At 46.4% G+C, this 11,682-nt stretch overlaps 2 protein-coding genes across 3 annotated transcripts; both read right to left on the minus strand.

Moving 5' to 3' along the window:
• Window positions 1-2,336: 2,336 nt before the first annotated feature.
• LOC119452370 (uncharacterized) lies at window positions 2,337-6,470 on the minus strand. Of its 2 annotated transcripts, none has more exons than XM_037714569.2 (3): window positions 6,361-6,470; window positions 3,414-4,283; window positions 2,337-2,609 (listed from the first exon to the last, which is right to left on the minus strand). In XM_037714569.2, coding segments are annotated over exons 2-3 (462 nt in total). In that variant the 5' UTR covers window positions 3,875-4,283; window positions 6,361-6,470; the 3' UTR covers window positions 2,337-2,608. The 2 variants fall into 2 exon arrangements, with proteins under 2 accessions (XP_037570497.1, XP_049523754.1); XM_049667797.1 differs by lacking the exon at window positions 6,361-6,470 and adding an exon at window positions 6,190-6,246.
• On the minus strand, window positions 3,929-11,211 carry LOC119454090 (uncharacterized). Its single transcript, XM_037716096.1, has 3 exons — window positions 11,122-11,211; window positions 4,046-4,283; window positions 3,929-3,990 (listed from the first exon to the last, which is right to left on the minus strand). The coding sequence occupies exons 1-3, from the start codon at window positions 11,209-11,211 to the stop codon at window positions 3,929-3,931; spliced, it is 390 nt and encodes a 129-aa protein (XP_037572024.1).
• Between the last annotated feature and the right edge of the window lie 471 nt (window positions 11,212-11,682).

Below are 11,682 nucleotides of genomic sequence, written 5' to 3' on the forward strand. Positions count from 1 at the left end.
GACTGAAGTGGATTTAAAGACTGTTTGGAATTCATGTCATTAGATCTAGGCTGTAATAACTAAACTGATAGATCAGTAAGACTCCGTACAATGCAGTGCTATTCTGGGCCGTAACCACTTGGTTGTGAAACAGTAAGACTCGGTTGGTCGTATGTCTATAGGGACAGTTGTCATAGGCTCTAACTTACAGAAAGTAGAAGAGTAAAGTGCTCTTTTGTGTTTTTCAACAGTGTTCTTCTGCAAACTCTGCATTTGAGTGTGTAAATATTTTCGCTGCAATATATCTACAAGTTTGGTTAACACCAACCTGGCTCCTGCGTCAAGAGCGCCGATTATCACCTTGAAGAGACTTGATCAGCTTTAAGGAGGAAGAACAAACTTTACTCGTACTATAAGTCTTTCCTAAATAACACTCTCATTCGTATTCTTATATTCATGTTCCTTGAACATATTTTGCTGTTCAAGTACATTTCAAACACACTGATGCTGTAAGTGACTGGTTGAAGACACGAACAAATTATTTTGCATTTATACGTAAGCTCCAGGTTCTAATGAAACCGGACGAGCGCATTCTAATTTGGTGTGTTCGACAAACTTCTATATACGCTGACAAAAATTCAATCAACGGAAGTGCGACTGGGAGAGAGTCACGTCCCAGAATTAAAGCCCTAATCTAGAACTTTGAACTCGTGAAGCATTTATGCCAATCAGAATAAAAACATTTACCGAATTTCCAAACAACGTTTTGCCACTAAACAATACTATGCTAGGTTTAATATGAAGTCGAAAGTTGTTGTTGTTGTTTTTTTGTAGAACAAACATATTTCTGGTTCACATGAGACACAGGAAAGACTGTAGGATGCTATGTATAGGCCGAAATAATTATTAATGCGAATAGCATTCTCGGCATTGTCAAAACGGGTTTCTAAAATATGGGCTGCTCCCGCGGATAGTCCAGTCTAAGAATGTCGTCTGATTCCGACGGCATAGTGCAGTCTCCATTACCTTTTTTTTTAAAGCCTTGCTGTGAAGCCGCTGTCGAGCGAAAGGGGGCTGCGGATTTGTCAAGCTGTATCTGACAGGTTTTAAGACGAAAGCCTTAGGTGTCTATGTTTGCGGTGCCCTTCTCGTGTCCTCGGCGGTGACCTTGGTGAATCTGCGCCGTGACGAAAAGTTGTCGACGCCGCAAAAAAAAACAAAAAACGATTGGATCCACGTGGCAGTTCTCAGAGAAGTTCCTGCAAACAAAGTAAATTAGTGGCTTTGAAAAGAAAGTTTGGTACATTTCGGTTTGTGTGGATATCTACACACAAACCCATGGGGGCCACAGCAGCGCCACGGTTCTGGCCGACTAAAGTTGTGCCTAATGCGTGCGTTATTGCACACGCCACGTCGCAGCCATCTCGCTGACTAATGGTTTTACCTAGTGCGTGCACTAAGCATTCTGCACTTTCGGTACTACGTTAAGCGTTCACATGTGGCGTTCAAGAGGTAGCCGTAGCGCCCCACGTGTCCTTCCCATCGCGGCTTGTTATGTCTAGCAAGAAGTCTAGCGCCGATTGTGCAGCCTAATGCATTACCAATATGTCTTACAATGAAGTCTAACCCCGATTTTATAACTTCATGTGTTACGAAATGTGCAGCAGGCTTTCACCTTCTTGTGTTACAAGAGTACGTAACACCTGCCGAAGATTTTTCTCTGTACCTCCGCTGTCTGTATCTTTACAAGGTAAAAATAAATAATTTGAATTGAATTTAAGACTGAGGGCCGTTCGCGTGGGTATGTTCCATTGGGCATGTGTCAATCTTCAATGATCCTCTTCGACGCCATCTTGGGTCACTATGTATGTGCCGCTGGGCATGTGCGGACTTCCCGGCGGCGACGCCAAAAGCCGTAGCGTGTCCAGAAGGATGTGCAGACAGGAACCAAGCGCACCTCATACGTGGTGAGCATTGGGCTATTCGCATACTTGCATATTCATCGTAGATGAGTTACGCCAGAATATAAATATTCTGGCAGTAATATTTCTGAGCGCATGCGTTTTCTTGGTGTTTTCTAACCACCTACTGTACCTGCATGCAACCTTTAATTACGAAATGAGTTTATTTGCCAAGAATTATACAGGCCCCTGAATAACAGTGGCCCAGACAGCGTACCACATGGGAACTTTTGTGTCATGTACGTACCATGTGAGGGCTTCAGATAGGCGGCATCTGAGCTCCTGATCTGAGGAGATTAGGATCTTCCTCTTGTGCCAGTGGCAGCTGCTGACGCTCAAAAGTTTTCAAAGCCTTCTGATCGAAAATATTCGTGGAAAGGAGTCAAGTTTGATGATACAGATAGTTTTATTGCATTTACATGGTTAGTACCACAAATCTCAGCGGTGAAACTTCGCTAGCCCTGCAAAGCACAATCTTGAATTTAGTAGCGATGGTTCCACTTTCCGGTGCTTGGCTCTTCTTCTTAATTCCGCTTGGATTGGCGAAGGATTGCCAAGATCTGTTTTGTACAACCTTCTTATCTTCCTGGTGGTTCTGCACTCATTCACAGCGTTGATTTCCAAGACAATGTGGCGCATATTCCACGAAGATCCTGGACCATTTGTCTTCTGAAAAAAAAGGAACCATACGTTTTAATCAGGTAACCAAGACATGACTACCACAGCCACGCTTAAAAGATTCACGAAAAAGTCACTACCTTGTGAGTGCTCATAAGCGTATTTCTTTGGCCTGTTGCTGCGGTAGATATTAAAGGGTGCTCCATTAAAACTTATTGTCGAACATTTTTACAGCAGCTTTTAACACGCAGTTCATGTTGTAAGCGCTTTATGAAGCAAAGAACGAACATCTGTTATCCCATGTTGTACTGGAGGAGTAGATCTTCGTGCTATTCATGAACCCATTCCTCCGACATAAGCCACCCCCCCCCCCCCCTCTTTGCTTTTAAAAGAAAAATCAAAACGTCCCTGTTTAAAACGGTGATATTCATGTACGTTCCAAATTTGTTTTGTGGCGAATCTAGCAAGTTCCCAAAGAAATTGACTGGGGATAATCAAGTACAAAACGAAATTATTCGAGCACTCCATGGTTTAAGTTCATAGCACACCTCTAAGCAAAGTTTTGCATGCAAATTCCCAGAGTTATTTGGCAGTGACCGAAGTGTTAATTCTTTCAGTAATAGTTGCTGTACTCTATATTTCACCAGAATATGAAAACATTCGCAGTGCATGGTCACTTCTTGAGAAACGACCTCAGATATATCACACGACCACCTAAGGACGACGGAGTTACAGAAAAACTCAAAACTTTCGCATAGGGTTCTTAGTTTCTGGCGGTTCGTTTGCTCTCTACCCGCCGTGAGGCTTCAGGAAACCGATGACATCACTGCTCTCCATCGACTGCACACTGCTTACCACCACTTAGATGCGTAGCTGTAGCTGACGCCATGCTTTCCGAGGCCTCCACCGTAGCCACCACCGTAGCCACCACCGTAGCCACCACCGTAGCCGCCACCGTAGCCGCCGCCGAGACCGCCGAAGAGTCCGACAGCGCCAACGCCACCGTGTCCGCCACCAAGACCACCGCCAAAGCCTGCACCATGACCTCCACCGAAACCACCACCAAGACCTCCGCCGAGGCCATCACCAAGACCACCACCAACAGCCGGAGCAGCAGCGACGGTAGCCACAGCCGGAACGGCAATGGCGACAGGACGGGCAACGGCCACAGTCACAGTGGGACGAGCCACTGCGACGGTTGGCACTGCGGCAAAGCTGAAGCCGGCTCCAGATCCGAGACCGGCTCCTCCAAGTCCGTATCCGGCTCCTCCCGATCCGAAACCGGCTCCTCCGTAGCCGAGGACTGCCAGAGCCATAGCCAAGACCTGCGCCACCGAATCCACCAGCTCCTCCTCCACCGTGCAGGGTGGTCACGGTGGTAGTGCTGGTGCCGTAGGATGTCGTGGAGCGGCTAGGTGAGGCGACAGCGGGCCTGGCGGCAACAACGGGAGTAGCGACAGCAACCGGAACAGCCGCCACGGTGAGACCAGCGCCACCGGCGCCACCACCGAGACCACCGCCATAGCCGACACCGAAACCACCCCCACTACCGCCTGCGCCAAAACCACCAGCGTGGCCACCACTGAGGCCACCGCCACCGCCAAGGCCGCCTCCAAGGCCGCCACCATAGCCTGCGCCGAAGCCACTACCGTAGCCACCGCCATAGCCGCCGCCAATAAAGCCGCCAGAGGCGATGGAGGCGAGTCCTAGTAGAACGGTTGCGAGCTGTGGGTCAAATAAAGAGGCACGTGTTAGGCTGCAGCCTTAATACGCCAGTCAAAATTACGTCCTCTCACGTGCACCCAGTGCTCACTTTCTCTCCCCCTTTCCCTTAACCCCCATGAAGGGCAGCAAACCGGACGCTCATCTGGTTTACCACTCTGTCTTTCCTCTTCTTGCTTTCTCCCTCTCTCTCTCAAACAAACACTGCAAAGAACGCCGACTAAGGGTCGCCGGCCAGCTCATCCATTCGAGAGCTTTCATTTGCCACCACACTCTTCGTCTAGTGTCATAATGTGGCAATGCAGGTATTAATTGGCGCAAGTTGAACGTAGTGTCCAAGTATGGGGGACATTAGTTTGCGTTTGGGAAAACGGAAGTGCTAAATTAAATATATAAGTGGGTTATGGGGTTTAAATCACACTATGGCTTCGAAGGAAGGCATAATGTAGTGATCCGGGTTAATTGTTTTTAGCCTGCTCTGAAGCCTTAGTGCGCAAGTGTTTTTACATTCCACTTTCATTGTAACGCAGCCGCCGCGCTGAACCTGTGAATCTCGTGCTGAATTCACAGAGCTTTTTGTTCCTGAGTACTATTGACGTTGGCCGACTGCCTTCGACAATATTATGTTCAACGTCGCGATTGGTTGGGATCTGTTCTTCTGAACAGTTCTAGCGTGAGAACTTTGTGACCACGAGCACACAGCAGCAAATTAGCACAGACACGGAGCCACCACCACTATAGGCTGAAATAAAATTATCTATTTGTACGTGGGTGTATGAAAGGTGCCAGGTTGAGCTACCGGTTCTAATAACTTGAACCTCGTTATAACGAAGTCGCATCTTACCAGTAAAATCGCTTTGTTATATGGAATATTCGTTATAATCACATATTTTACAATGTATTAACCATGATATAATTTTATTTCTTTTATCTTATGTATCTTATAAACAATATATGTTACACTGTAATAGTGGTTATATATTTTTATTCGTTTATATGTAGTTGTTATACCGAAGCTTAATGTGAAATTACTTTATTCCAGGTCAATGGTGGCGATTTCTCCCTTGCAAGACGTTCATTAAATGTTCCTCTTGCTTCTGTGTTTTTGAAGCGAATTTATTTTCTGAATTTATGTACGCCCTCGTATTCTCGTGTCCTACCTATTTGCACGTCATATCATTCTGCCGGTACTAACTCATGAGGCAGAAACATGGAGGATAACAAAGCAGCTTGAGACGAAGCTGGGGACAACGCAATGAGCGATATAACGAAAAAGTTGTAGGCACCAGTTGGTCAATGATCAACTGGAGCAAAGGAACTTATGCAATGGGATGGGAAACACAGTTTATGATGACAAAAGATTATGTGACAGGGTTAAATTATCAAATTTGGGGGCATAAGATAGAGCCAGCTAGCTGACGCAAGACAGTCGCCGTTCGAGAACACTGACCGCCACAAAGCTGTGTTGTTCCAAACGTCCAGTGCATGGACACCTGTCCACAAAATTCAGCCACTTTCGTAGATTGTAACACGACATATACGTTTGCAGGGGTTATAAGAGCCCGACGTGGATAACCCGTCCAGTTAATGTGACTGTTGAAAAAGCTGACGACACGAAATTGGTTATGTGACCTGCCACTCGAAATGATGACCAAGAATGGCATTTGAAAAGCCTATGTTTTGTGCGAAATCGAGGAATGTCGTACGATTGCAATGACAGAAAAGTGTAATGGAGTGACTGAGTGTCACTTCTCGGCTTGAGGCGAGGAAATTAATGGAGGCATAACACTAGTGAACTTGAAGATGTAAAAGAGTTGATGAAAAATTTGGGAGAGATCGATATCCAGAGCGGAAAACGATTTTGTATGAAGAAGTTTTATACTGAAATATGTCTAGGTAATATTCGTACCAAATTGGCAAGGATTCCGTATCCACTTCTTATTCCTTTACGATAAGAATAGTGCGCAATGTGTAATAAACCATCGAGCTAAATATCGAGCTAAATAGTTTTAGTAGGGCTGGGCTTGTCATCCTTAAGATAACGATGGCAGTGAATCCACGCGGGTATAGTTATACTTACAGCGGCGTTCATAGTGACAGCGTCGTTGCTCTGTTGCGCAGCTGGTATGAATATCCAAGAGACCAGGGCGGTGAAAGACAGGTCTTTCGATTCGCGTCGCGCAGCTTATATACTCACACCATATGCAAGCAGCCCAGTCAGTGACAATCCTGCGTATGCAAATGTTGAAGAGGGGGCAAGATGAAGCTGACATTGGCAGCGATGCAAGCGCCTTTGGAAGTGACGCTCAACAGTGGAGGAGGACGGAAGATTGAACGGTGTGAGGAGAGGACTATGCCTTCCACGGCCACGGCACAAGCACGATACCCGGAAATCCCCTCGCTAAAGGGTCCGACCGTCGCGTGCGTCTCCTCCTCGTCGGTAGAACGGACCTGAGCGTCCGTGTCTTTCGGCACGGAGAACGAAAGGGCGAGAAGTTAGGCACCAAGGTTACATCATCCTCTTCGCCGTCGCGCTTAACCAAATGTAACACATCGCCGAGGGTGGGGAGGGGGGGGGGGGCGCCCCGCCTTCTATTCTCTCGCCCCTTATCGACAGCTCTCGACGGGATCGTCCGAGAAGGCCAGGAGAGGATCGTTCGTCCATTCGTCCCGCATCTCGAGCTGCAGCCATCCAAAGTAGAGAGATCGAGACTTCTGCCACACCCGAACCGACGGGCTGTGAGAGATGAACGAAGAGCGCCGGGCTTGTGCTTACAGGAACGCTGGTTTAAAGGTGGTTGTAGTTATGATGGCCTCGTCCTGGTCCTGAGAACGCTGCTCTTCGAGGTTTAGGGTTTGGTCGTGTTCGGTCGGGAAGTGCATCGGAGCATACATGGCATGCCTAATCTATCCTGCGATCGCAATTACTGATATTGAAGGGGCCTGCAATGAGGCCCGTCGGAGGCGTGACGTAGCAAACGCGAGCACCTTCGACTCTCTTTGCCACTTTGCACATACGGTCAGCCCTAAGGAGATACAAACATCACCACCACCGTCTTCTCAGTGAAGGTTGTTCGCCATCGCTTGATTGCTATCGTACACCGTCTGCTGTGTGAATTGTCTTGGAGAAGCACGGCGAATATTCATTTTCGACCTTGCGAGCCTGTTGGTTGATGTGAAAGGCATTAGTTAATATGCACAGCGTTTTAGTCAGCTTAACGTCTCTCACTGGGCTATCGAAACTTCCTGCGACAAAGCAGAGCGGGTTCTCTTGTCATTATTCTGATCTCATTCTCTCCACACTCTATGTATATTATCTCCCTGTTACCTCCAGAATCGTCAATTTTCTTGGTTCGTTGTTTAGAAAAATTGGTGAATTTTACGCCAACGTCACGGCCATTTGCTTGAAACCTTAAACAAAGCGCCATGCAGTCAGCCTTCCACACTTATCTTCGCAAAATAGTAATAACAAATAGCCATAAACTGAAACAACTTCCTTTCCCTGCTCAGCAGCTTCGTTTCTAGCACCAGAAAGACAGATAGACGAAAAATGATTTTCACAACACTAACTGAATTGGGTCAATCCATAACGACAGTTTTCTCCTAATGCCAAAATATGTGATAAATACGACTCGCAAAAAACGAGCACTATTTTTGGTGTCACTGTGTTAAGGTAATTCATGTTTTCGACATCGAAATGTACGTGACGTGATAACCCAGTTGTTACCTATACGGAAAGCTTCATGAAAAAGAACTGAGATGGCGTTTGAAGTAATTGAAAGTCGTCGTCTATTCCTGTGCTGAAGTTAAGCCATGTGATAGTTACCTGTCACCTCGGGTGTAATTTACTTGAAATATCAAGTGTAATTTCCTCCCTTCACATGTTACTTCGATGAGGCTAAAGCAACAAGGGGAATTTCTCAGACACTTCTTTACCAGCCTAGGCACCACGTTTACCTCTTTAATCATACCCGGTTTACCTATACCGCCTGCTTCTGCTTCAAAATTAATTTACGATTCGGTCATTGAGTTGTTATACTTATTGATTAAACCACGGTTGGATAATCCGCGGTCCTTTCGTGAAATCACAGAGCAGCCAGTAGCAATGAATTTCTGGCATAAATCTTTCTTATTGCTGAACACCATGTTGAGAAGCCAGCGCTAGGCCCAACTGCTGTGTTTATTTGCCCCTTAACTTCACAGCAGTGGATTTGTCACCAGCGCAAATTAGCTCAATATTGTTACGCGGAAGCAGAGTATGGAAACTACAGGGTCCATTTACTAGTGTAGTAAGCACTGGCTAACATGGAAGCCAGCCAACATCAAGCAAGGCACGTCATCATCATCGCATCACTCAGTAGCCGCTTATGGGTTTGTCCCACTATATCTAAGGGTTGAGATCATCATCTTCGAGTAGCACGTAGGAATATGAATGATACCATTCCGTAGGGCTATTAAGGAGTGGTAATCGATCATACTCTTTCTTTAGGTTGCATCCTAGACATTTCGTAGGCACTATCCTGCCTGTGGACTAACGGCAACATTGAACCATGTGTTGTAGGAGTGTGAAGCCATCGGCTCCGCCTTCAGCGAGGATAGGTGGGCTGCGCTTTTGGGCAGCCCCGAACTCAACGACCAAACCCTGGCCGTCCAGAGTGCCCGCGATCGGGCCGTCAAGCTCGGCTTGGCGGTCCCTACGTGGGACTAGCTGGCTGGTGCGGGGTCTCCCCTGCGTCTTCTCTGGACCTAAATAAAGTTATTTCACTCGCTCATTATAAGAATGCCCCAAACTACGACGCCCATAAGATCTGTGCCTGTAAATACCTTACCTTCTGGTGTTGTACGTGCCAAAACAACGATCTCATCATGAGACACGCCGTATTTCTCACAGATTAATTTTGACAACCTACTGTTTCTTTTTTTTTTTTGCCGTGCACTCAATATACCGCGAATACGCATGTGTGCGGTCCCCACACGAGCGTTTTTGCATTCCGTGTGGCCGGGTTGAACCCACGATTTCGAGTTCAGCGGCACAATGCCATAGCCACTGGGGAACCGGGGCGCATAGGTGTGCCTCTGCATTTGGGTTCTTTGATATTACCAGTTTCTCTCTCGGGTTCATATTCCATCCGTCTAAACGCCCTACAGGTGGTGCTATATTGTGGTGCTGAAACTCCGTGGCACCAGGCATGCATCAAGCTCTAAAGGGAGCACGCTGACGAAATCTACACATCCATCCAATGCAGCCACTAGAACACGTGACCTCCTGTTCCTTGCGCTTTGCTGGACGTTTTGAGTTTTGAGAGAAAATGTCTTCTGCAAAACTTTAGACAAATTTGATGCGGTGTTGGGTGCTGTTACTGAATTCTCAGCATCCTGCTGCTCGTTACGATGCGTAACAAACAAACTGGCTTTCCATCAATTGAGCGGCAAATCAGTAAAACTCTCCGAGCGAGCCGTATTTTGCTTATTTAGTTATTACGCCTTTCAAACTTCGTTTTAAAAAATGAAGCAAGAACAAACCAATACAGATGTATATATAGTCCTTACCTTACAAGCTAAGTGGCTAAAAGCAGGTCAAGGCAATCTTGAGGGCGTTTCATGTGAACAGGCTAGTGGCTACCGACTTCCGGTCGATCGTTCCACTCGTGGGTGGTGTCGGAAGCATTCCTGAGCGTGAGCCGTTTAAAGGCGAGCGGATAAATATGCGTGACTCGGGAACGTTCGTTCTTCTTTCTATTTTGTGGTTTGTTTATTTGCCTTTCGTTTCTTTCTGTAGTATATGTGCAACAGTGCAATCGCGCGCGCTGTCCAAGGACCCTTCAAATGAGATCACGAAATACAAAACTGTATATTTGGCTGCGCGAAACGGGTGAGTCAGTAAATGCGGCGGCCCTGAGTGTTCCCGGAGTTGTGTCCCCTCGGTGGCACCGAGTCGGTGACGCAAGCGTTGGTTCGTGCTGCAGAAGCGTGCATGCCTTTCCGGAACCGCGTGTGAAATTCAGTGTGTGAGAGTTCGCCACACGCATGCAACGCAAGAAATAAACCGCAATTTCAACCCCACTTGTGGACACCGTGTTGGTCTCGCCGACTCCTTGCTTGGCAGCCATTTCTTTAATGCTTGTGTCAGCCAAACGCTGACGAAAGATGGCTGCGTGTTCCAAACAATACAGAAAGGAATTTCGAGACACTTATCCTTCCGTGGGACTTTCGTTCGATCGGCATCGCGGAAAGGGCGACCAGAGGTGCGCAGTAAACTGTACGCCCTTAAAAGTGTTCTTGCCTATAACTCTCACCCTTACACCCTTAAAGGCTTATGGGTGTAAGTTATAGATTAATTTGCACCCTTAAGAACTCTGAAATATGTAAGTAAATTTATAGTGTAGACGATGAAGCAGCTTGTTTTAGTTCGGATTTGTGGTTCGCTTACGCGACCTATACTCCAGCTGCGATGGATCGAACTGCCTATTTGCCTATACACGCGACAAATCGAACTCATTTCAAATAAAGTATGAAGTGCTAATCGATGTTACCGATAGTTATTTGTAATCTATTCTTAAGGGAAAGCCTAAATAAAACATTCCAAAGACATTCCGAGCTTTGGTGTGAGTTTATTTTCTTCCAATTGAACGAAGTTCAAGCACGGGCGAAGCGAGTGGACACTGACACGAGTGCTCATGTGGCTCTGTCCACTTTCTTAGTTCGAGTCCTCTGTCGCCCTCGAACATTCTTCAATAGCTTATTACTGATTCTGAAGCTTTAGGTTCTTTTCCTGTGCTTCATTCCATCGGTCCAGGGGCGTTGATTAAACGGCGCTGTTTCTGTTTATTGTTGCAGTTGCCGCTTTGATGTTGTCGAGGTTGTCGTGGTTGTTGCTCTTGTTGTCTTCATCGTAGTTGTCATTTTTGATAATCACAGTGATCATTATCATAGTGCTGTCATCGTTGTTGATGGCGTCGTCGTTTTTCCTGTCGTCGTTGCTGCTGTTGTCGTAGTAGTCGTTGTCAGAATGAAAAAAAAAAAGACAGTCCACCGTAATGAATAGACAAGCATCATATGTGTTATTAGGAAACAGGAAAGGTAAGTGCATATACAAACATTACCGATTATATAAGAGAAGGAAGGTTAGCGTAAAACATTACACGGAATTACGAGAACCATGAGCTACACACAAATACGAGCTGCACCGACAGTGTGCGCCGTCCTCTCTCTTTGGGACTTTTTTTATCGCTGCAGTCTGCTGCTGCAAAGTCTACGAATAACCTTTTCCCCAAGACCCGGTGAAAACAGAGTCGATTACTTCTTTTTTGCAAGGACCTCCTTGGTTAAAACAATCATAAAAATCCATGCGGATTGCCGCCACTTTCGTAATATGACCTGCAAAATCCTGCATGGCACTCGT

The sequence above is a fragment of the Dermacentor silvarum genome, chromosome 5 (assembly GCF_013339745.2).
Source record: "Dermacentor silvarum isolate Dsil-2018 chromosome 5, BIME_Dsil_1.4, whole genome shotgun sequence".
Classification (NCBI taxonomy): domain Eukaryota; kingdom Metazoa; phylum Arthropoda; class Arachnida; order Ixodida; family Ixodidae; genus Dermacentor; species Dermacentor silvarum.

What these genes read in the sequence shown, in the direction of transcription:
- LOC119452370 (XM_037714569.2), bottom strand. Translation starts at nt 3,874, where the DNA reads ATGGCTCTGGCAGTCCTCGGCTACGGAGGAGCCGGTTTCGGATCGGGA.
- LOC119454090 (XM_037716096.1), bottom strand. Translation starts at nt 11,211, where the DNA reads ATGATAATGATCACTGTGATTATCAAAAATGACAACTACGATGAAGAC. An exon ending in ACCTCGACAACATCAAAGCG is followed by an intron (nt 4,284 to 11,121) that starts GCAACTGCAACA and finishes TTTGACCCACAG; the next exon opens with CTCGCAACCGTTCTACTAGG. An exon ending in TGGTGGCGCCGGTGGCGCTG is followed by an intron (nt 3,991 to 4,045) that starts GTCTCACCGTGG and finishes TGTTGCCGCCAG; the next exon opens with GCCCGCTGTCGCCTCACCTA.